Here is a 25,221-nt window from a genome sequence, read left to right on the forward strand (position 1 = left end):
AACGATTGTCTGCCCTTGCTTTCACGGAGGGAGGGAAGGGGGGCCAGACGATATGTACCCAGAACCACCCGCGACAATGTTTCAGCCCCATCAGGCATTGGGATCTCAACCCAGAATTCCAATGGGCAGCGGAGACTGCGGGAACTGTGGGATAGCTACCCACAGTGCAACGCTCCAGAAGTCGACTCTAGCCTCGGTACTGTGGAAGCACTCCGCCGAGTTAATGCACTTCTGTGGGGACACACACACTCGAATATATAAAACCGATTTCTAAAAAACCGACTTCTATAAATTCGACCTTATTCCGTAGTGTAGACATACCCTTAGTTTAAACTCAGGCTATTTATCCAAAAGTCCTTTCTTTTGTCTGTTGGCCTCAGGAGAATCCAGTTTAAACTAGTATATGTACGCCTCTCTGGGAAGTGATACTTTGGGGGGCGGAGGAGAGATAAAACAACCAGACTGATTCCCCTTAATCACCACTCACAGTTTCGGTTCCTAGAGGAGCTATGGTCATCCTTCTGCATGAAGAAAAACATAATCATACATAAACCATTCATTTAAAACAATGGACCCTAAAGATGCTCTGTGGGATTGCAATATCTGTCACATCTCCCCCAGAGAGGTTACATACAGTCCCAGCCCACAATAACACATAAACTAAGGCCTTTCAAGGAGAGTGCAGGAAGTTGCCATATCTGTCACAGCTCCACCAGAAACAGTTTATCCCGTGGTGTAATCAAGCCTGGCATCTTCACTATTTGACCAGCCAGTAAGGACCATCAGGATACGGTTTTCATGTTGGGTTCCACAGAAGGAAAATGCTGTATTCTCAGCTGAATGGAAAAATGCACTGGGGGCAGGGGGAGAGAAGAGAAGGTTGTTTATATATACTGTATAACATTTGTAAGTGGTTCTTAAAAATATCCAATGAGTCAGAATGCCTGCTAATTGGAGTTTATACGTTTGCTCACTTTACTTATTAATATGCTAATACCATGGAGTGTTTTATTCTAAAAATTAACCTTGTGTACAATTAATTTTCAGGAAACTGATGAGAACTACTTAGTCATGTCCCTGTCTTTATCTTTAATACCAGTGTTGACCCTGGTAGACTAATCTGCTACTGAATACTGTTGACAGAAAATGTCTGTGAAAGCCCATGCTGTACCCTTATACATTAATATTCTGAATCGAGTTCACGTCAGTGAATGATGACACTGTAAGGTAATGGACAGCAAGTGGATTTTAATATATGCCCAAGCATAGATAAGACTTTTTCCAGGAAGGCTTGAATCAGGATCTGAACACTTGATTCTTAGATTAGATTACAGTGCTCTGTGGCTTTATAGCAAAAACACGGTAAACACACACATCAGATAGCACTAGTTTACGCTTGGTTTAAATAAATCTGGTTGTAAATGTAGATTTTTTTTTTTTTTTTTAAAGCTTTCTGTTTTTGCTTTATCAAGGGACAGAGTAGCTTCCCTGAGTTACCGTGTCCTGGATGGTCCCAGTAAAGTTCCTGTTGTACAGATTGATGAGAGAGGCTTTCTGAACTCGGGGTCCTTGATAGGATCATCAACAATTGAAATAATTTCCCAAGAGCCATTTGGAATCAACCAGACCATTGTAGTTGCCGTTAAGGTAGTATTTTTCCTTTTATCTTCACTAGTGTCAGAACACAATTAAGGCTAATGCAGTTTCGTCCGTTAAAAACATACGCTCCTATGACACCAACTGGGTAAAGTTAATTTCACCTTTAAATTCTGCAAAGTGTAAAATGCACCGATTAATGGTCAGTTCAGTGTTGTGTCCAACGAGATGTTGGAGTACCAGTTTGGTGGTGGTGATAATGAAGTTTTAAAATGTGCATCTCCTCACATTGGAGAATTCTCAACTGTAGCACAGTCCAGCAAAAAATGTGCCTGTGGGTTGCATGTGCACTTGTAAGCTAGAAAAATGTGCTAAAAAAAAATCTCTTCAGAAGTGTTTTCTTTTAGAAGTGTTTGATACTCTGTAGCTACTGACATCTATCATAGGCGGCTCATTTCTCAAGGAGGGGAAAGGGATAAAGCCAGCCAGAGTGATGAATACAGTGTCAGCTGCAAGGTGACTAACAGTGGTGCTTGAATTTTCAGCATGTCTGTGTTGTGCAGAAATACCATTTTCTTTCTTCAGCTTCCAAGTACTGTAGCTCTTAACAGACTCTTTCTGCAGGAAATCAAAACAGGAGAGTGACTACCCTCAGGTTCAGATTTAGCTGCTCTCCAATGTCCTTAGTAAGCTGGGCAAGAAGCATGTCCAGTGCTGGTGCATGTTGCTTATAGTGCTAAAGTTCTCTGAAGTGCCTTCGCTTCAGAGAAGGCACAAAAGTTACAGTAGGAACCAGCAGCGAAGGGATTACATTGTCAGCCTGACTAATACTCTTTCATATGATTACCATTATTAAATTGCATGGACTTCTGCTTGGGTATAATCATGCATGTATCTGTTTCAGCACTTTGGGCACTGATGGCTCTCGTGTCTGTCCTGCACTGTCTTAACCAAAGTAATATGGAAGAGTATGAGTACTTTCCACATCCCTCAGGCCAGAGCTTGCTTCCCCCTCCCTAGTACTTAGTCTAGACTCTGCTGGGTCCTGATCCGGTGCTTGTTATAGCCACAGAAAAGACTCCAATTGATTTTCTTGGGAGCTGGATCAGATACCCTGGCCAGCATGTTGGGGTTGTGGAGCCGTGCTCTCTCCATTCACTCATTCATTCTGTCTGTTCATGGAGCCAACAAACTGCAGGATTGAGGATTTAAGACTGTAAACTCTTTGGGGTGGGGGCTGTCTTTTTATTTCACGTCCATACAGCTTCTGCCGTGACCTGTCTACCCATCTTAGGTACTTATCTGGCCCTGTTGCCATCTGAATTCCTCATATCTTGAGTATCTTTATCCTCACAATGTCTCTATGAGGTAGAAAAGTTATATTAGCCCCATTTTACAAATGGGGATTTGAAGCACCGAGAAACCAGGTGACTTGTCCAAGGTCACACAGGGAGGCAGAGCAGGAAATGAACCCAGGTCTCCTGAGTCACAATAGGCTAGTCCTCTAAATACTGGACCTTCCTTCCTGTATCTATCTGTGTATACCAATGTGAGTATTTTGGCAGTCTTTGCTCCGGAGAGGCTGTATTCCTGAAACAGCAGGTGGCAACAAAAGTAAGGAGCGATACACCAGAGTTTTGTGGGGAGGTAAGCTCAGCACTTGCTCACATGCCGTCTGGCTCTAATCAACCCAAACATCAAAACATTAATGCTAGAAATATTCAGAAAGCTGAGATGTTCTTAAAAAATAAATAGCTGCTTTCATCAATATTAGATCTAGCAGTTGTCTCTACAGACCCTGTTTTGAGACTGTTAAGTAAAACAGGCTTGAAAGTCTGTCATGGAAAATGGCATTTTTGTTATCTTGTTACATCAGTTAGTTGGGCAGATGGCCATATGCACTGATATTTTAGCTTATTACATCAGCTAGTGGAGCAGACAGCTGTACATACTGATATTTTAGCCACAGTTTTCAGACTCACCAAAGATGCAGTTTCCTTGAGGCCAAAGCTGTCCTTTCCTTTTCAAGTTTTGACACGTACATTTTGAGATAAAATGTAAAACTCTGTTATCTGAGCCTCTTAGCTCAGAAGAAAGGTATGCTTGAGGGGGGCATTTAAAGTACTGTTCTTTATACAGTTGAAGGTTGTTTTTTTTTTTTCTTCCTTTATCCTTCCATTATTTACTGGTATTTTCCAAAAGCTATATCAGACGAAACACACGTCCCTTTACTTTTGATAGCTAGCCTAGATAAGTCAAGCAGGTTTTCCTTTTATTAATTAATAATGGAAATACATTTCCACAACAAAACATTTGTGAATTCATCATTGTAAGAACGATTCCCTGCAGGTAAGTGTTGCTTCAAAAATTGTCTTTATTTTTGCACAAACGCTTATTTCTTTAAACAGCTTGTAGGATGGGAGCAGGGATTGCAAACCCATTCTGATTTTCTGGGGCAGCTTCCTGATCAATCTGTGCTTAACAGACGCAAGGTGGGCCCAATTAATCAAGCCACAGGAGAGTTTATTTGAGAGTGGCCTGACCCTTCCTTCTGCAGCATTAGAAGTGGGCACTCCCTTTGAACGTCCTGGCTGAGGTGCTGTGCCTCTTAGAGATGCAATACCGAACTCGCAGCCCTGTGGAAGTTATAGCTAAAGTGGCTTTAAGCCAGCTTTGTGCCCTCCCAGTCCTGGGCAACTCCTGCAGCTCCAACATAATAGAGATAGCCCAGGGGAGCTGTCTGAATTGCAGCAGCTTCTCCCTGGCTGCCCATAATCTCCACAGTGCTGGAGCCACACCCCTCTGTAGCAGGTCTTGAGAGGTGGACATTGGAGGGCGGCCTTACAGCTGTCTTCCACTCTTCCTGCACTGGGGGAAATCTTCCCCCTGCCAGATCTTGGGCTTTTAGAGTCCGTTTATGCTACTCCAGCCTTTTACCTGGTGTAGAGGGACTGGAGCAGATGTTAGAATCTCATCCTTAATATGTACCTCATGCACCACTCACCCAGGGGCTGATATTTGGTGATGTATAATCTTTGTATATCCACCTTTGCTGGGGAGAAGCCTGCAGGTTATTAGTTGAGTTGTGTATCTGTTGAATTTTCTGGTTTTGTTTTACAGGATAACCACATCATCTCTGTAATTTTGTGCGTTTGTTATATGTCATTATTGCTTCTCAGCTCCCGGTGCTATACGAGCAGGAGATACGTTGCAAGGACTTTATGAAACATAATATGCCCTGTGTGAAATGTAAAGCTCCATCTCTCAATGCTGTTGTAATGTCCAGACTAAAAATATGTGTGGTTCATAAAGAACTCTACATGTATCTGTGTCTGAAAATTATTTAAATGGCTTTATTTAATAGGCACCCCACGGTCAAGGGAAAAAAGCACTTTACAGAATGTCGTCTTTTATTAATGTCATACAGGTGTCCCCTGTTTCCTACCTGAGAATCTCCATTAGTCCTGTTCTGCACACTCAAAACAAAGAGGCTCTGTTGGCTCTACCATTGGGTGTGACATTAACCTTCACAGTCCATTTCCATGATAACTCTGGAGATACCTTCCATTCGCACAATTGTGTGCTCAACCTTGCAACCAACAGGTAAGTGTCTACATCAGAGTGTTAATTATAGGGGCACCTAAGAAATGTAAAAGACATTGTATTACCAGTCATGGTAACTGCCCCAGCAAAAGAAAGGGGATAAAGCTATGTCAGCAAGAGTGTGACTGTACTTCTGGTGGCAGATTGGGATCGCAGGCTTGGGATCATTGATTGACTCCTGAAAAGTATACAGCCTTCAGAGATGCCAGAGAGAAGGGCACCAGTATTGACCTGACAAAATGAAGTCATGCTTAGGCAGAGGGCCAGTGGGAACAGGGAGTGTATGCGTGTTTATACTTCCAATGATTCTGAACCATTAAGTTGTACACATTGTTGGCCTATGTAACAAGTTGATTTTATTAGTGTTGGCCTTACCCTTCCTCTCCTTCCTCCTGCCGTTTGTCACACTCATTGCAGCTTGTCTTAAACTTAGGGAATTTGGAGTGGGGACTGTGTCTTCAGATGTGTTTGTACAGTCTTTAGCACAATAGGGATGCGATCCTGACTGGGGCTTTTGGGCACTACCAGGATATAATAAAAAATCATATTTGGTCAGTGGGATGTTCGTCAAATTCCCCAGTGATTACTGCACAAAGTTTGTCTTCCACAGAATTCCTTGTGTAAATACTTGGGTGAGAGTCATGAGGAAAAGAAAGATATATGGGGTTTTTTAAGCTATCTTGTCTTTCCCCCACTCATATAGATATATCTTTGTATTAGTAGTGTCAGGAGTGTGCAATGTTGGTGAGCGTGCATATCTCAGTAGCAGTTTGAAGACACTGACCTAGTAGAGTTAAGAAATTATGGCTGACCAGCTGCAATTAGTGTTAGACCCATTCATAGAGTTTTCATTGTATTGCTTCTTTTTTCTGTGAAAAAGTGAAAGAAGAGACTTGCCTCTCTTTAAGAGCTTCTTGAAATGCTAGAAAATGATATATTAGGTCATAAGGACCTCATGATTTCCTCTTCTAGACTCACAGACTCATAGACTTTAAGGTCAGAAGGGACCATCGTGATCATCTAGTCTGACCTCCTGCACAGTGCAGGCCACAGAACCTCACCCACTCCTGAAATAGACCTCTAACCTCTGGCTGCATTACTGAAGTCCTCAAGTCATGGTTTAAAGACTGCAAGCTATAGAAAATTCACCATTTATGCTAGTTTAAACCTGCAGGTGACCCGTGACCCATGCTACAGAGTGCAGTGGTTAGGATTCAGATTTTCTTGAACGACAACTAAATACATCAGTTGTATATTTTGCTTCTTTTAGTTAATCTCAGTTAATTAATAACCATCCCAAAAAAGGAGTCAGGCAAAGTAAGATTTTTTTTAAAAAAATGGAATAAATACCTATCAGCTAGGAGGAGAGTAAAGGGAATAGCAGAATTTTCTGAAGTCCAAAGCCATTTTTTTTCCTTTTATTTACAGAGATGACTTTGTGCAGATTGGGAAAGGAACCATGAACAATACATTTGTAATTCGAACTGTAAATGTAGGCTTGACCTTGCTTATGGTTTGGGATTCAGAGCACAGTGGAATTGCAGATTATGTCCCCCTTCCTGTGCAACATGCCATTTTCCCTGAGCTCAGAGACATGGTAGTAGGTGATGTCATCTGTTTTAGTACGACACTGATGAATCAAGAAGGTAAGAAACACTAGCTGTTTAAATGCATTTCAATGTTGGCTCTGAATTACCATGGAAACTTTGTAGTGCTATGCATTGTGACAGTCTAGGGAAACCAAATACATTATTTATGATGATGATCAGAATCAGATGACACACGCTATTCTTTTTAACACCACAAATAAGTTTGATAAACTGTAGCTTTCGAAAAATTCACTTGTGTTGAGGTCTTGGGCATCAAACATCTGTAGTTTCCAATTCAATTGTTCTTAAAATATAAAACATTCTGGAAAAGACTTAGTACATTTTTTTTTAACAGGGATAATAATACAAAGACACAGTCTTGAGGCCTTTACTCAATCCTCTAATTAGTTCTTTGGCCTTAATGGGATTTTTGCAACAGTGGAACTTCTGCTGGTGTAACTGAGAGCAGAATGTGGCTCTGAGACAAGGACCTCAGAATCTATCCCCCGCACATCGGATAGCATAGCTAATAATATGCACACACAGACACAGAGTGGTGGGAATTGGTGTATGTAATAGTGGGTACCTATAGATACACACTCCAGTTTCCAAACAAACATGGCTAGCATATTGCAACCCTGTTAAGCAGTTTAATTTACAAATAGTCTTTTCTCATAGGCTTGTCAGGAATCTGGAGCTCTTCACTGAGCAGTGTTCTTCAGGTTGACCCAAGGACTGGTGTAGCTGTGGCAAGGGATTCAGGAGTTGTCACTGTTTATTATGAGATTCCTGGACTACTTAAAACATACAGGGAGGTGAGAGACTTAACTTCCACTAGGTCTGTTGAGGTTTGTTTGCTGTCTGTTAGGAACATATTTCTACCTACGGTCATTTTTTTTTTTAGCAACAAAATTTTAAGCTTCTGTTATTGTCACTTATTTAATTTTTTTTTCTTGGAAATGTATAAATAGGTTCCTATATCTGTACTGTTTATCTTGAGCAGAAGATGAATTGATGGGGAAAATATTTGGTGTACTTCCAAAGCCATCATGGTTATAGTTTGTGTTAAAGAAGGCAATTTAACATAATAGTTTGTATTTTGAGCCTGTACTATTTTTATATGGCACACTCCATTTCTTTGCTTGGCTAAGTTGGTTCCAGATGCTAAACAACTTTTGATGAAGGCTATGCTGTTCTGAATGAAGTTTCACTGTTTGAATGAGATACCCAACCAGAATTTTTTTAATGTGGTACCATATGTACTGTACATCGGCCAGTCAGTATTACTGAATTTAAAGGGAGTTGCATTTATTTGATCTTCAGTGAAATAGTTCTGTCTACACTGAATACACTATATCAGCAGACATAAGAGCACCAGACATTATTTTTAATTAAATTAAATACAGCTTTTTTGTGCCTGTTAAGCAGACTGATTTATGAGGGATTAATAGAAATAGTAAAATGTTTTTCTAACTTAAGCTGCCTAAAAAAGCAACTTCTAAAATTAGAGAAATGCAGCATTTCTTTAATAATAATAAAAAAAGTGCATTGTGTGTGTGTGTGAGGGAGAGAGAGAGGAGAATCAGTTTTTGACTTACTAAAATCCATTCCTGCCTTAATTTGTTTTCATTTAACAGTCTTCTGTAATAGAGTTCTTTGTTGACTTTTTTTTAGGTATCGATCAGTATTCCTCAAAGGACTATAGCGATGCATGTAACTGGAGTGAAAACAAACTTACAAGGAGTTGCAGCTTCAAAAGTTATAGTTGCAACTGGGGATAGAAGCAAAAATTTGAAAGGTAGTATGCTGAATCTTCTACTTTCCTGTTCATTACTTAATTGCACATGCATGACCTCCTCTAGCATCTAGGAGTGTAGCAAGAAAGGATCCTGCACTAGTGCTTCACCATTGCCTTGCAAGCTATGTGGGAGTTGTCATGGTCATGTTGCGAGTTTGTAGGGTCTTACTGGCTTTTTCCTTTCCCCGCTAAAATCTCAGAGTGAGAAGATCATGGGCATGCTCCTGAGTCACCACACACAATGTTGGGGAAATGGACAGCCAGTGAGAGCTTTTGGGCAGCTGGGCTAGAACCAGGACCAGGAGGAAGGGGAGAAAAAACCCAACCTTTCCTTCCCAGTAGCCATGAATGATGGGGAGGCAAGAGCTGAGACTCCCTGTCACTCTCAGCAACTGTGCTATGCAAGTGAGATGTTCACAACACTGTGTGGTGAATTGAGCCAGGAGGTTGCGCAGTGTGAAGATACTCAATTGCAGTGAGGCATCATCATATAGTGATATACCATTGTGATGCCACATACTATCAGGAAGTCACAATGTGATTCTTTTGTGGCCAAGGAGCTGTCCAGCTGTTAATATGGGAGTTCTGCTGTCCTATGCTGTGAGTCTTCGTAATCATCGTAAAGCCTACGGGTCTGACTATACTAAAAAAAAACCCAAACCCTATGGCAATGAGTCTCAGAATCCTTGCTGGGTTTCAGAGCCCAAGGAATGTGTATGTGGCTTTTTAGCTCTGTTGCACAAGCCCCGCCTGAAACTCACTGCTGTGGCAATTTTTCTCCGTGTAGATGTAATCTTAGTGCTATGAGCCACAATACTGTCACAACCACAAGGAACTCAGAACAAGGTTCTGACATGTTAAATTGGAAAAAGAGATGAACATATTTTTGAACTAATATAAGAATCTCTAAAACACTCTTTCATACAAATGACTGATTTGTAATACGTGTACAGGAATCATTCTGCATTTTTTGAGGGTGGTGGAGGAGTTTGAACCATTGTTTAAGTATGGGTTTTAAAATATTTTCAGTTAACAAACTCAAAATAGCTCAGTGAATTTTCATCAACTTTCCCAAGAGAGTTAACCTTTGGGTTTCCAAAAAGGAAAAAAGTTGAGAAAGTTGATCAGTAGAGCTGATTTAAAAAATGTTCACATTTTGGGGATAAAAATGGGGAGAATTTCAACAGTTCTAGCAAAAATAATAATCCCCTACTTTTCAACTAGCTGTTAGAGAGTTGTTTAAAATTTTGAATTTCCAAATTAAATAGGAGAGGTTTCAGAAATAAAACTAGTGTAATTTTCCCCTTTGCTCGCAACAAATGACGGAAAAAAGCTGTACACGGAAAATGTATTTGAACCTGACTGTCATATTGTCATACGCCATTAAAATATAGTCTGCTTGTGTTTAGTGCTCATGACCTGCACTAGAGTCAGGGCCCTGCAGGCTAACTCCCTCTTTCTGCAGGATAGGTACAGCACAGGCAGAGTCTATTTAAGCCTTCCACACGTTATCTCAACCTTGTGTGGGAGGAGCCACTGCCAGAGTGAGAGAACAGATTAGTCTCCAGGCCTGTTCAGTTCTTGATATCTCTCCTGAGATTGCCAGCAAGAGCATCATTTTGTAACAACAGTTTTTGTGATCTAAACACTTTTCTGCTAGCACATGGAATGATGCTATCACTTAACTCACACAGGCCATGTCAGAGGCCTTTCAGGCAGTGCTGACAGACTGGATTTCAATGGGAAACCTAGTGAAGAAAGGCTTTGTATCTAATTACCGGTTCCCTGAGCCATCCAATTCACAATTTTTACCTTATGAAAACAAAACAAATTTTAAAATCACTCAGGTTTCTTCTACTTAAATACTGAAGGTTGCGGCTTCTTGTCAGATGCAGAGAGAGAGAATATTTTAGGATACTTGGGACAGATTTTTAAGTGAGTACCAATTTTGGCTCAAAAACCCAATTTTCAGCTTTAATGGGAATGTTGTCATTTGAAAATGTTCTTCTGTATTTAAACAGAGAAAACAGAAATGCTTGTGAAGTTTGTTTTGTCTTGATAAAGGTAAAGTCTGACCCAAACCATCATTTTTCTGCAGTGTTTGTTTACAGAAGTTCCAAGCTTGAAATATGTTTTTTTAATTGGGCTTTTGTTTTTCATGCAATGGACATGGAGTAGTATGGAACCTCTGCTACCACTTCTGTATAGAGCTCTTTTGGAACTACTTTGATTTATTATTTTTGTGAATTATGGATGCTTTCATGATTTTTTTAAACCAAAGAGCTTAATAAATGTCTCTGCGTTTCTTACTGATGTAAAGGAGCTAGTAGTCAACCAACAGCTTGACTGATTCGCTGTTATAATGTAATTGACTTTTTAAAGTAATATATTTAGCATTAAGCATGCTCATGATCACCATTACTGTGATTGACGATTGCACCAAAAATATTTGTTTTTTAGAACCACTTTACAGGTGAAGTTAAACATCATATTTTCTCTTCTGATTAATGAGCCATACTTGATTTAATCACAGTTCCTTTTTGTTAATATTGAACAGTCTTAAGATTCAGCACTTGTTGAAGTGATATTTTTAGTATATTTTTGTGTGAACTATTGGCCTGTTCAAATCCAATAATAAATTACATTATCCTCTTGACAACTACTGAAAAATACATTTTAGTGGGGCTTTCAGAGTCTGCCTAACTTATGAGGTACAAGCTGTAGGGAAAAAAAAGTATAAATGAGCTGAAATGTATGGTTCAATATGACTCACTGACAAAAAAAAATCTTTTTTACTTATCTAAACTACCATTATAAAACTTTCAATTATACATGCTCTTTCAGGCTACATGCGAGACAAGACAACTGCATTACTTATTGTAAGACATTTTTATAGTATGTCTGAGATTATAATGAGGGTGGCAGAATGACTTGAAATTTCCTCTCAGAGATGATGTTGAGCCATCCTTTTGTGTTAGCGAAGTTCACTTTTATCTTAAATGCCTGTTTTTCCCCCCCTTAGGGGACTGTTCACCTGTTCAGATTGAAGCCATTAAAGAACTACAGCCAGAATCCAATATCGGCTGCCACCTTCATTTTAACAATGATGCATTTGATTTCCCAGCACATGATATTTTTACAGCAGAACCTGGATTTGATGCAGTTTCAGGTAAGATGGGGAAAGAAGCTGAGATTGTAAATGCAGAGCTACACTGCTACTGCAATTTGTTCTAACATTCCTTGTGCATCCAAAACTCCTGACTCCAGTGGATGTCTTGAATGCATAAGGAATTAAGGAGTGGGTCCCAAGCATAAATTAGAGTTTTTAATGTTAGTTTGTTACTGATATGTGGTTGTCTGACATTTGTATAATCTCTGTTACTGTTTGCTCCATACAGCAGTCAAGATCTTAATGTTTTCAAACAAGTCCTGAACCAGTGGGGGTTCATTAATTTACACATTTCCTCCTATCTGTATTGTGGTGTTTTGAGAAATTTTATATGATACAACCCTGTGTAATTTAATGATGCATTTGGTAGAGTTTTTGGGCTGCATCCAAACTTTAATGCTAAGAAATCACTACCTAGATCACTTCCAAAAAGGTTGAAGTACAAATTAAGATCCTGATTCTGCAAACCCATATGAGTAGCTTCACACATATGAGTCTTTCCATTGCACCTTGAAATGGATGGGAAGCGAGTGCCATCTGTGGAACGGAGGCATAATGTGCTCATGCTGATCCACTTCACAAAACTAGCGGGGTGCCATATTTGCCCTTGCTGAATTGTATAAAGGTAGCCCCAGATAGGTTGCTTTGCAGTGGCTCAGTCTGGATATGGAAAAGGCACAGATGGATCGCGTGAGGAAAGACTTCAGTTCCTTAGCTAACTGCAGGTGACAAGACAAAAACAAAAAGTACCAGCCACCACTACTACCTGAGAATGCATGAGTACTCAGGTGTCAAGAAATACCCTGACATTGGGAACCTCTTCAGCAGTGGAAGAGCCTAACCCATCAACAGGTGGAACAATTACAATTCACATCAATTCCTCTAGCTGCTTCCCCTGCCAGGGACCAATGTCTTTGTCTTCTATCTAGAGTCAGGCAGATTCATAGAGTTTATGCTCAGATGGGACCATTAAATCACCGAGTCTGACCTGTAGAGCACAGGCCATTAAATTTCACCCAGATAACCCTGTATTGAGCCCAATAACTTGTGTTGGGCTAAAGCTGATCTTCTCAGTCTGTTCTCTGTACCTGTCTTGTGCGGGTATTGCAGTATTCTCAATGCCAAGGATTCAAGAATCACAAGAAGAGCTTAAAAATTGTACATTTTTTTTAACCTAATGCATTTGAAGTTCTTCTTTATTTGGTTTGTGAACATTTTAGGGATTCATGTTTTCATGTTTTTCCCTGAAACCGTGAGGGCTAGAAACTTTTTCATTTTAATGAAAGCTAAGATTCTCCTCTGATCCCATGACACCAGGAGCTGGGGCTTTAAGACATACCAAAAAATTGTGAGACTTGCGAAAAAATCATGAGATTTGGCAACACTGGGAGAGCAGGGGGAAGTGTAGATGAGTCACAATATGATTTTTAAAAAGCACAGATTATGTGGAGAGAGCTTTCTTATAATAGTCCGTTAGACCTGCCACTCTGCATAATGGAGGTTGCCTTTGTTGCACAGTGCTGCAGAAAGTATGCTATCGGGGTAAGATGTTGCAGTTTCCTTATGCAGAGTGGAAAAAAGGGGCATCTATTTATCCTTGCTTCAGGTCTGTGCTTAAACACATGGTCAGCCAAACCTTCCGAGGTGCGAAAGTGTGGTTACTCCCTCCCCCTCAAATTGTTCTTGAGAAAAGCATCTGTCTTGTGATACAAGTGGTGGAGAAAATGGCAAGGAAATTGATGTGAATGAGAAAATCAGCTTGTACTGTTAATATCCACTCAGCTCACTTTGGGATTCTTTTTTTATTTATTTTAGTAATCTAATGGGATGACATTTAAGGGGTTGGAGGGAATCACTGAATATCTGAGCAGTAATGGAGCAGTGTGCAATAAGGCAATATGCAGGATGGGTTTCTAAAGAACAAATCATGGTTGTTGGCTAGATGGATGAAGAGAACAGAGTATATGTTGTTATACTTGAATTGGAATAAAGCATTTGATCCAGTGTTCCCAGTAATCATGCACTCAAAATTTGGTTCAAACCAGCTGGGCACATGAACAATTTTACATGAAAGGAGTCTTCTAATTCAGTACCACTGGGAATTATTGGTAGGCTGCATCCTAGGGTCCCATTTTTCCACTGCACCTTCATGCCTTTTTCCACTCTTGGGACACCCTTTCCATTGTGGTTTGTCAGGGCACCACCTTCTCCTTATTCTGTTCCCCTCTAAAGTCTCCCCTTTTCCACAAGAAATGTTCTTGGGTGTGAAGAGAAAAACGATAAAGAAACTCAAGTAAATTAACAAGGGTTGAACTGTTTTCATCTTTATAGGACACTATACCTGTTCCATTACAATGCACAGACTTACTGACAAGCAGCTAAAGCATCTGAGCATGAGCAAAACTGCTCTCATAGTTACGGCTTCAGTCCAGGGCAGCCATTTCTCTGGAGAGCAGATCAGCGCTGAAGTGCCATTCAATCCAGGGTTTTATGCTGATCAGACTGAAATTCTCTTAAGTAACCATTACACAAGCTCTGACTTGAAAATATTTGGAGCCACTGAAATTCTTGACAAACTGGAGGTGAGTATGTCACGGCAAATTCTCATTACATATTTAAGGCTGTATTGACCCGTTGCGTGCATTTGTGAGCAAGGGGCCAGTGTGTAAACGTCATCAGCCTGGGAGTATTTCCAGGAGGCAATGTGACTCTCTCATCCCTCTGATGCATAATGCCCTCCATGCTTTTCCCTTGCTCCAGGGGAGGAGTCTTTTATGGCTGGCTTATTCCTATAGCAAATTATAACACACACACACACACCCCTACTTGCTCAGTGGTGCTGACCAGCTTGTCATGGGGACTGGTGCCTGCCTGATGTTGGGAACGTTTGTCCATCTGTGTGGCCAGGCCCAGGTAGCCCATGCAAGTATGTAAGGAGGGGCTCTTGCTTTCCCATGTGTGCCATGCAAGTCACAGAGTAGCCCATAGTGTAAATATACATGGCACGTCACAAAAAATATAACACAAGGTCAGGGTATATATACGATGATAGTCCCAGGAGGCGGCGTGTAAATTAATGAGGTGTCTCAGGAGAAATCAAGTAGCTGAATTGGCAGGATTTTTCAGCAGGGGTAAAACCTTTCTCATCATAAATCGGAACAAATGGGCCTGAGCGAAACACAAGAGGGAGATTTCCTGACCTGAGGTTCACCCACCACCCTCTTCCCCCCCGGAGCTCTGCTAGCATAGAGCCTTCCCAGAGCCATTCTCTCTTTCCAGCAGCCCTGCTCATAAATCTTCCCCTAGACACCTATGCAAGGGAAGAGAAGGTGTAGCTGGAATTTAACCCCCTATGTATTAGGGAGCAGTTAGTTCCCCTACACCCCATCACAACCAGCTATAACCCGTTGCCCATTGTTATACTTGTGTGGATTGTTAGATCCATTCTTAGTAGCTATTGTGAGAAGCCCAAACAGACCTGGCTTTGGATAAAAATAAAGTATCATGTTTGCTAGTTTAACATCTATCCAGAGGCCATGTGCTGCACTTTCTGTGGACTGACTCAATTCTTTGCCATCTGTAACTGCTATGATTCTCTGGTTTTATGTACTGATACATGCATGACCTTTAAAATTCAAAAATGTCTTCTGACAGTACCTGCTGTGGTGTGAACTGCAGACATTTATAATCTCTACAGAGGGGAAAGATTAAAACACTAGTTTTTGTAATTGTGCACATACAGTTGTATGTATTTTCTCCAGCTAAGTAAACCATATTTGGGCATATCTAATATTTGATTGTTTTTCCTCTCACCCCAGGGACTAAATGCAGAAACTCATCATAAAATTTGAGATCTGATATTAAAATAATAATAACCTGTGTTCATCAACCTTGCTGAGTTTTTTAAAGCATTTTAGTATTTGACTCACTATATTGACATTACCCGACAGTAGAAAGATTTAATTTGTAGAAGGCTAGGAGGATCTTTTAAGTACTGTAGCTGACGTTAACATTCTTGTATCCACCAACTTGAGAAGCCAGGATAGGCAGGGATGGTGTCCCTAGCCTCTGTTTGCCAGAAGCTGGGAATGGGCGACAGAGGATGGATCACTTGATGATTACCTGTCCTGTTCATTCCCTCTGGAGCACCTGGCATTGGTCACTGACAGAAGACAGGATACTGGGCTAGATGGACCTTTGGTCTGACCCAGTATGGCCGTTCTTATGTTGAGAATCACATTTCTGTGTGGAAATATACTGTTACATTTATTGTGTTGCACAAATATTATTACAAGTAACCCTGGAGGTTATGCAACAGGTAGGGAGCAGGGAGTGAAAACATTTTTCTGTTTTCACTTTGTTACCGAACGGTACAGCTAGTTTTACTAGTTAGTTGATGATCACTCACATGTTTGTTTCATGCCCTGGCAGGATGATATTACTTTCATATGCTACTGTGTGGGGAGTTCACATCCATGCTCTTCTCCAGGCGTGCAAGAGAGGGTTTACCAAAAGTAGCAGCAGCAATACCGAAATGGCAACAGATAGTTGTGCGAGCAGAGAGGGAGAGTGACTCTGAGGATGTTTGGTGGTATAGCTCTATGGTTACAGCATTTGCTCCTCTTTGAAGCAAATTTTCCTTCCAAGAGAGTGGTAATTCTTATGCATCTCATTGGCATAGAACCAGGAAAAGAGGGTGTGCACAGTGCTTGTTCGGACAGTATGTTTGTCTTGCAGGTGAAATGTGGGTCACCAGTGGTGAAGGCCTTTGAGAAGGAGAAATCGTATGGACTGCCTAGTTATGTAATCTACACTGTTAGTGTATCTGATCCAAGAGTTCCAAGCCAGGAGTCCTTATCAACCATTCTTACCATATCTAGCCCAGTGACTGACCAGTCTATCACTGTACCGGTGACAGTGATCTATGTAGCTGAGAGAAGTGAGCCAATGAGACGTAAGTTTATCTATCTGTGTATTTCATGTGTCAGAATAAATCTCCAATGTTCATTAGTGTTCAAGGTGATGGTGTAGAACTTAGTGTGGCTTAGATTTGAGCTGGGGTAACAGTCAGCTAAAAAGTTGCCTGATATGTAAGATAAACACTAATATTCTAACAGCAAGGTTTGCATGCAAATGCTCCTTGTGGCTGAAGCTGGACACATTTCCCTTTCTCGGTCAGTCCAATTACTGTCTTTGGAATATACTCTCTAATGGCTGCTTGCCCATTCCAGCTGACATAAGTTCCGTAATGCTATAGTATCCAACAGTACTTCTTGCTTTAATTTTTACATACTCTCAAACGTGGCTTGGCATTTCCAAAACTGATTAGTGGGTTGATGTGGGAACAATGTGTGTGACATTTCAATCTATTTTGAGTTATCACCGACAAGCACATTTTAAACATTATAGTGGAATTTGCCATTGTAATCTAAGTCAGTCATGTTATTTAAACTAATAAAATGTATCATGAACAAATAAATATTCAAAGTGAAATAGAAAAAAACTAGGAAAAGAGCCCAGTTGTCAGTAGAGGGGATTAAAAAGATACAATGCTATTTATAACATCATATGATATCTCTCCTTTTCAATCGGTTCCACAGACGGAGCCAGCTTATTCCAACACTTCCTTGATTCCTATCAAGTAATGTTCTTCACACTGTTTGCACTGCTGGCAGGGACAGCTGTTATGATCATAGGTAAGAGAGTAAAAAGCTTCAATAATATTTTCCTAACTTTTAAACATTTTAGCTGTGATTTAAAGGAATAATTTCCACTCTGAAATGTTTTTGATAATGTCTTTCAGCCTACCATGCAGTTTTCTCCCCAAAAGAACAGAACACTTATCCAGCATTTACCCCAAGGACACCTCAACACAGCTATAACAGTAAGCAGCTGTTATAAATAAAATTAATTAACTACCCTAGATATTGCATCTGAATTAGTGCAAGGAGGTTGCACTAAGAGAAGCCTGTATCCTGAAATAAATTACAAGGCTGGCATCTAAGCACCATACAACTTTTTGTGGTCCTGATTCTGTTTTCTCACACATCTGTTCTACACTGGTGTGACTCCTTAGACCTCAGTGGAAATACTTGTGATTTACATTTTTGTGATGGAGACTAGAATCAGGATCATTAAATGGTATTTTGCAAGAAATGCTTGGGAAAAAATTCCCTGCAGTAGTGGGAAAACTAAGGTCCAAATCCTGTTCCTATGGAATCCAGTGACAAAAGCCCCCATAGCTCAAGACCTTCTATGGATGTTACTTTGCCTTTTATGTAACATGCACATCAGAAATCCCAATGTTAATTTGGGTACATACTTAGGCTTGATCAGAAACATAAAGAAAAATCAGAATTCTTTGACTGTCAGTAGTTGCACTCCTGATTGAGAGAGAAATTTTTAACACCTTGTCTTAGTCGCGATCTTTGGGAAATTCCACTAAGAGGGTTTCAGTGCAGTTTCCTATGCTGTAATGGAGATTTCAGTCCCTCTGTGGTAGAACAGACACACTTTTATTTATAAGTTTTTTTGTTTGTTTGTAACATATCCTTGGTGGAATGAAGGTTAGCCAAAAGAGTGCCCTGGGTGAAAGTGTTTAGTAATGCTTCAGGCTCCATTGTTGATCATAGAAGATTTAGGCAAGGTCAAGAATCCCAAAAGCTTTTACCATCATCACTGCCAAGTGTGTCAGGAAAGAAAAGAAAATGTGGAAAGTAGTGGCATGTTCCCTTCTTTAAAAAGGAAAACAATGAGCAGAGGGACTATTTAAATTTAATTTGGAAATCAAGCCCAGCATAACTGGAAAATACTCAAAATTCTTCTTATAATTAGTAAAATGCGCTTAGGTTTTCTTTCTTCCTCCTTGGCATTACATTACCCTTTATTAAAGTCTGAGCAAGGGCCTGCAAGGAATCAAAATTAATTACCCGGGATTTCAGTTGTCTTAGTGATCGTCTCTACAGTATCTTCTACAATGTTTCATGTATTAAATTAACCTTGTGAAGTATCCAGCTTACTGCAGAGGGAAACTTCCTCCTCTGCATAGTCCTACGTAGAGCAGAGAAGGAAACTTCTTTGCCTTCAATTAAAGTGAAGGTCCCAGTGTTAAATCCATGGGAACAGAGTGCAGAAGGGCTGGAAGCCTCACTAGCTACAAAAGATTGCTGAAAAAAATGGAAGAATATATCTGGTCTGGGATTAGGGTGACCAGATGTCCCAATTTTATAGGGACAGTCCCAATTTGTGGGTCTTTTTCTTATATAGGCTCCTATTACCCCCTACCCCCATCCCAATTTTTCACATTTGCTGTCTGGTCACCCTATCTGGGATGAAGGAAGTGATTAAGAAAGCCAGGTGCAAGGAAAACTGGAGGAGCCTTTCACTTGCTTCTCCTTGTCTCCTGCTTTCCCATGCCACTGAAAATCTAAAAAAAGAATTGCCACAAGCATCACTAAACTGCTCCAGGGGTCAGAGAACAGAAAGTAACATACAGGGAATAAAATTACCAAACTTCCAAAGAAATTCTTACTCCCACCACACATCTTCAAACAGCACCTGCAGGACCTCCCATTTTGCCTTGTTCCTTTTTAACCCTTGGCCAGAAAAAGCAATTATTTAAAACCCTGGATTAATGAATTCGGACATGATAGACCAGCTGTTCTGTTGATGCTGTTAGAGCCAGAGCTCCCACTACTGTACATTCAAACTTATCCAAAAATCTAGGCTTCGGGTGCCAAAGTGCTGTTTATTCTGTTTGGACAAAACAGAAAGTAGCTAAAACAACTACAGCTGGGTGAAATTTTCGTACCAAAATCTTTTCTTGACATGTGCCTGGTTTGGGGCTTGCAAAGAGTTCACAAGATTTTGTTCAATTTTACTACATTTTGAAATTATTTTGGGAAAAATAGATCTAGCTGTCAAGAGACTTGGCTTCTAATCATGTCTCTGACACTGACTTGCTGTGTGAACTTGAATGTAACTATGCACCTTAAGTTCCCCTATTAAATAGTGATAGAGATTTACCTACTTCCAATATAGACCTAAATTTGCTTGTGACATGTTAAGGTGAGTCATTGGTTGAGGTGAAAGAGAATTCGCAAACCTCTCACTCCCACTAAGTAGGATTAGTTTTGCAAACCTCACCACATACTCATCCTCTTCTTTTACTTTTTGCAACACTGTTCATATTCTTTTTCTTCCTTGCTATGACTTTTTGTGTGCATTTGAGTTTCCATGTACCTGCCCATGACAAATGTTCAGTTTCTTGAACTGCCATGGAAAATCAAAACATCAGATGGTCAATAACCACATAAAATTAATTACTGAAAAAAATCACATTAACTTTCACAAAAAAAACAACAGATCAATCAGTTTCACACAGAAGTCACTGAATACCTATTGCAGTGTAGGACCCTGAGTCAGCAATGCACGTAAATACACGAATAATCCAGTTTACTTCAGTTGGGACTACTTGCTTATAGTTAAGCACATGCTTGAGTATTTTGCTGAACTGGAGCCTTGCTTCATATTAATGACTTTTGGGGTATTCAGAGTGAGGTAAAACAAACCCAGATTACTAGTTACTGTCATTATTTATTGAAATGAAATATAAGTGTGGGCCTCAGGGGTTTTATCAATGCATTAATTCATGTTGCTTGTGAGAAGAAATACAGAAGTCCCATCATTCTCATTTGATAAAAATATACCTCACAATATAAAGGTAGAGCTTTATTTTCAGTGAGTTCTTAGACTCCCTTTCCAGTGTTAATCCAATCTAAGAGCAGCTGTTGGTTTTTCACTCCCTCACTCCCCCTCCCCTTCTTTAATATGATTGTTTTCTCTCTTTCTCCACGACTGTAGGTTTTTCTGTTTCATCTGCAACGTCGCTCAGTCCTTCGTCCTCAGATAGAAAAAACAGTCCTCCCTCCAGGCTATGGAGTACTGGTTATGCTTCACATTAAAGAAAGACTACAGGACTCGTCTGCACAAGGACATATACTTGGGTTAAAAGAAAAGTCAATGCTTTTACTCGTAGTAAACTCATTTCACTCTGGAAAATTCTCAGCTAGGCTTAAAAACTTCCAAATGCTCGGTGTAATGCAAGTCATCCTAAAAATGCAGTGTAATATACTGTGCAACACCTGTTTTTTTAAATGCATAATAATGCTCTTCAGTTTTTTAAGGGGATGCTTTCAATCCTATAAAATCTGTTCCTGTGTCTTTTACGTTATGGTCAGTTGACAAAGATGACTGGACAATTAGCTTTCTTTGTGCTAAGCTAGCTTTCCTGCATGCTTCACGCAATTAGAAGGTACACTTAAAAGAAAGTGGTTAAAGTATTGCGTTTTTTTTTATTTGCTTCTTGTGGACATTAACTTTCTTTTAACATGGTTTTCAAAGAAGGGAAATAGTAAAACAGGTAAGATGTGAGCCAAAAATGTGATGGAGTCTGTGTTTCAAAGGACTAAAGTTTTCTTTGGGCTCCAGTATTATCATCGTGAGACTCAGGAATGTACTGCACTGATAAGTGTTCTTATATTTTAGCCTTACAATGTGATTTAGCTTCATTATTTGCTAGTTTAAAAATAAGAAATACTGTAATAACTGTGAATAGATTAGTCTGTTTTCTTTTTTTTTTTTTTTTTTACAGAAAATTATAACTATGGCTCCCCATAGGTACAATTGCAGTATATTTATGGTTACTGTACTCTCCTGCGCTAATGGCCGAGAATGCTAAAAAGCATGTGCCTTTCTAGAGTAACCATAATTTATGAATGAAGATTTCTAGAATTATTACAAAGGAGTATGCAAATCTTTTTGGTTGAAGGCAGTTATTTTTCATTTGTTCTTGGCTCTTTATTTGTTAATACAAACATGAAGAACAGTGTATTTTTATTGATTGATTTTAGAAATATAGGTACCTCAGCAAACACTGAGCCTCCATGCATCACCACTGCCCCGGTTACTGCATTGTGAACTAAGTGGCATGTTATGTGATAAAAATGAAATATGAATTTCAGTTAGTTTAACCTGTTTAACTCTGGTACAATATGGGCACCCTAAAAATGTTGACTTTTACTACTGGCTATTAATGGTGTGTACAAGCAGAGCACAGTATAATTAATATCTTATCTAATAGTAAAAAGAGTGCTTACTGTATAACAGCTACTTGTAATAAGTGTATGCAGCATATTGCAGAGGTAGTAAACTATTTTATTTTTTGTTCTGTTTTTTAAAGTTTTGATTGGCTAGAACAGGCCCATATGACTCAAACTGCGTTATCGACAGAAAAGTCAGAAGCTACTTTACTAAACCAGGAGGTAGATCACTGCACGAGCTCAGACATGCTGTGCTTTTCAGAAGACTGCCTACAAAGTACACACGAGTGAGATTTTTACACGTTTATTTTAAAACATGAGAAGAGAGTGATTTTCAAGCCATAGCTTTAAAATATTGCTCCGAGGAGGGAAAAATTACCTCAGTTGTGGTATATTAAATCCTCTGATGATTAAATTGAATTATTGGTCATTTTCTTTCATCCCGTGGGCAGTGTTTTGCAGCTATCACCCTCAGCCTCAGGCTTTGTTTACATGTATGTAATACTGTCAGTGTGGCAACTGTGAATAATTTCCTTAGTTGTGAATTGTCAAAAAACCAACAAAAAGTTCGATGAAGGTAGTCACAAGTGATCTGTTATAAAGAACATAATATTGTGTCATTACAGCGTGAGCCAGTAAAACATTCAGCTCTTCTTATGAGAAATATATCAAATATGCAAGATTATACAGGCAAATATTCGAAAGACATGAATGTATACACAGACAAATTCTGTGGCATATAGATTTTTTTTACACGGTATTACTGGAAAATGCAACATTGTTCAATAGTATTCCTTTGTGGGGTTTTGTATAATTTAGTTACTAGTGTTGGAGAAATACAGATGTGCCTTACATGCTGGTGTTCCTTAAAATGGAGAGTTTGAATGTAAATATGAGTGTTTATACTTGTTTTATTTAATAAAGCTTTATAAGATTCCTTAACACATTATTCTATTATATATATTGCATTCTATTCTAACTGGTGTAATTTATGGCTTAGTTTGGAGACAGCAGGATTATGCAGGTGCCACTGAAAGTGTAATTTGCCTACAGGATTTTACAGGTGGTATGAGAAAAATAATTTATCTTGACTGTCCAAACCAAAAGTGAGTATGTAAATTTACCAATTGAAGGGGTTTAAAAAAAAACCTTTTACTTGTAAACTGAGCAAATTTGACATGGAATCACTGAAATACAAGTAAGATGGAACCCCCAGGATGCCATTTTTACTAAGGCACTTTGCAGAGTTGAACTGATCTGTAAAGAATATAACTATAGAATGAAGCAAAACATTTGGTTAAGCCCATGAACAGCAGTGTTAAATGCAAGTTAGTGGCTGTCACCTACACTTATATCTTGCAGCTGATTTCTTCTGATATATCCAGATGAGGTGTCCAGATTATCCTTTGATTCTGTTCTTTTTTTATGAACTTGACAGGGAGTGGCTGAGAGTTCTCATCTGAAGTAGGTGAGGAATTCCATAAATCTTCTGTGATTGAAATGGTGGGGAGGACTCTGGGTCCTTTCCTTTGAGTTCCTCAACATTAGAGTTGGTCAACATTTTCCAAATTTTGAGGGGTTGTTTGTTAAATCTTTCCTCAAAAATGTAATTTTCTATTTAACTATTTTTGTCAAATTTTCATCTAAAATGGGTAGGTCTCTTTTTCAGTCAGCTCTGCTGAACATCTCAATTCCCTTGTGTTCAGTGATGGTAAAGGATGCCTTAGTTTCCACAGCTCTAACTTGGGTTTTTCAGAAAAATGGCAATTTTTTCCTCTTAGAGAGAGCTAAAGATATCTGAGAGATACCGAGTTGCTATGGTGATAAGTACTTTAGAAATGCTTATAGACAGGTTTATTCTCCTCAACATAAAAATGTCTCCTCTGTTCCAGTACTTAGTCTCTTCCTAGTCTAGGCCACCAGTTCTGTGTTGTATGTATTTAATTAAGTGAACTGCTCTAAGTATTAAATGACTTGGGTGGAGTGCTTTGGGAACAGCTTGTTGTATATTACACCTCTTGGGGCCCCTATATGTAGTTTCTTGGCATGCATCCAACTGCCCTAATGGTGACTTACCTTAAATTGCTAGTGCTCAGGGTCAAGGGGGGGAAAACTCTAAAAGTAAAATGGCTTGGTTCATGAAATGGCTTGCCACAAGAGGAAACAAAGCTTTTGAGTTAGAGCCCTGTATGGTCGCATCAAACCACTGGTGCTCTGGAAGGTTATTTGGAGATGTAAGCGCTCTTTGTCTAAACAAATTTCTGCCACTGTAAACTCAATCTTTTCTTAAAAGAACAATTTGACTAGAATAAGGTTCAGGCTTTCTGCACCTAATGCTGTGATTTCTTTCTCATACATTTATTGTAAGCTGATGAATTTGCAGCTATGATGAGTACTTTCCAGTGGAGTCATAAACATTGTGCATGAGTTAAATTGATTCTTGTACTGTGATGCTGTGACAAAATGTCAATGGAGCACATAAGGCCAAGTCCTGGTCCATTAATACTTAGTCCTGCCATGAGTGCAGGGAACTGGACCAGATGACCTCTCGAGGTCCCTTCCAGTCCTATGATTCTATGATTTAAGTTCTATAGGAATTTTGCCATTGCCTTGAGTGGGATCAGGATTCAGTCTTTTGCAATGGCTTTTGGTTAATCAGCAAAATTATTTCCTAGTATTGGTTCTTACAGTGAATAGAATCCTTCATTGGTTGACATAGAACTAGTTGCATACTGAAGGGGAAAAAATCAAAACCCAAATCTGTGAATATTCAAATTTCTGAACAAATGACTTGGTCTGTTTACAACTGTGTGTTTACTTCTCTGAATATCCAATTGAATGAGTTCAGTGGCAGAAATGGTGGCTTGCAGCAGCGAGTGGTAAGTGACTACTGCAGGAAATGTCCAGGAAACAAATAGTTTAAATTGATAATTGCAAATATTTGTGCTGGCAACCTGATTCTAAGAGTTATGCTCATGTAGCGAGGGAACAGAAACATGCCCTGAAATAAATGTGGCCAGTCCAAGCACCTATTACTTAGGGTTGTCTGTACTTGAAAGTTAATTCAGATTAAAGTAGGATGTGAATTTAAAGCACAATAGCTAATCCTGAATAACTCCATGTGCAGATGCTCTTATTCCAGAATAAAAGCCCCTGTCACAGGCTGGCTGATCAATCCTTTAACGGAAACAGGCTTGTCTTGGCTGTGGCATAGCAGTTATCCCCAGCTGATCCTGATGGAGTGACTTAATTACAACTAGTGATCCCAGCTGTGAAAGGGTCAGGGTGGACCACATAGAGAGGGAAGAGATCTCAGTGAGGGAGGAGACACAGGAGAGAGGAGCAAGGGGAGTTCTTTTTCTCTGG

At 39.6% G+C, this 25,221-nt stretch overlaps 1 protein-coding gene across 1 annotated transcript in view; it reads left to right on the top strand.

The window, feature by feature from the left end:
* Positions 1-22,727, top strand: part of NUP210 (nucleoporin 210) — a 121,940-nt gene extending 99,213 nt beyond the window's left edge. The window contains exons 30-40 of the mRNA XM_074958112.1: positions 1,473-1,647; positions 5,024-5,199; positions 6,628-6,845; positions 7,467-7,603; positions 8,463-8,586; positions 11,609-11,755; positions 14,087-14,337; positions 16,493-16,709; positions 17,356-17,451; positions 17,559-17,639; positions 20,618-22,727. Coding sequence (XP_074814213.1) covers positions 1,473-1,647; positions 5,024-5,199; positions 6,628-6,845; positions 7,467-7,603; positions 8,463-8,586; positions 11,609-11,755; positions 14,087-14,337; positions 16,493-16,709; positions 17,356-17,451; positions 17,559-17,639; positions 20,618-20,718 — 1,723 coding nt within the window. The 3' untranslated portion in view covers positions 20,719-22,727. The remainder of the gene's footprint in view (positions 1-1,472; positions 1,648-5,023; positions 5,200-6,627; positions 6,846-7,466; positions 7,604-8,462; positions 8,587-11,608; positions 11,756-14,086; positions 14,338-16,492; positions 16,710-17,355; positions 17,452-17,558; positions 17,640-20,617) is intronic.
* The last annotated feature ends 2,494 nt before the right edge of the window (positions 22,728-25,221 follow it).

This window comes from Natator depressus, chromosome 7 (genome assembly GCF_965152275.1).
Source record: "Natator depressus isolate rNatDep1 chromosome 7, rNatDep2.hap1, whole genome shotgun sequence".
Classification (NCBI taxonomy): domain Eukaryota; kingdom Metazoa; phylum Chordata; order Testudines; family Cheloniidae; genus Natator; species Natator depressus.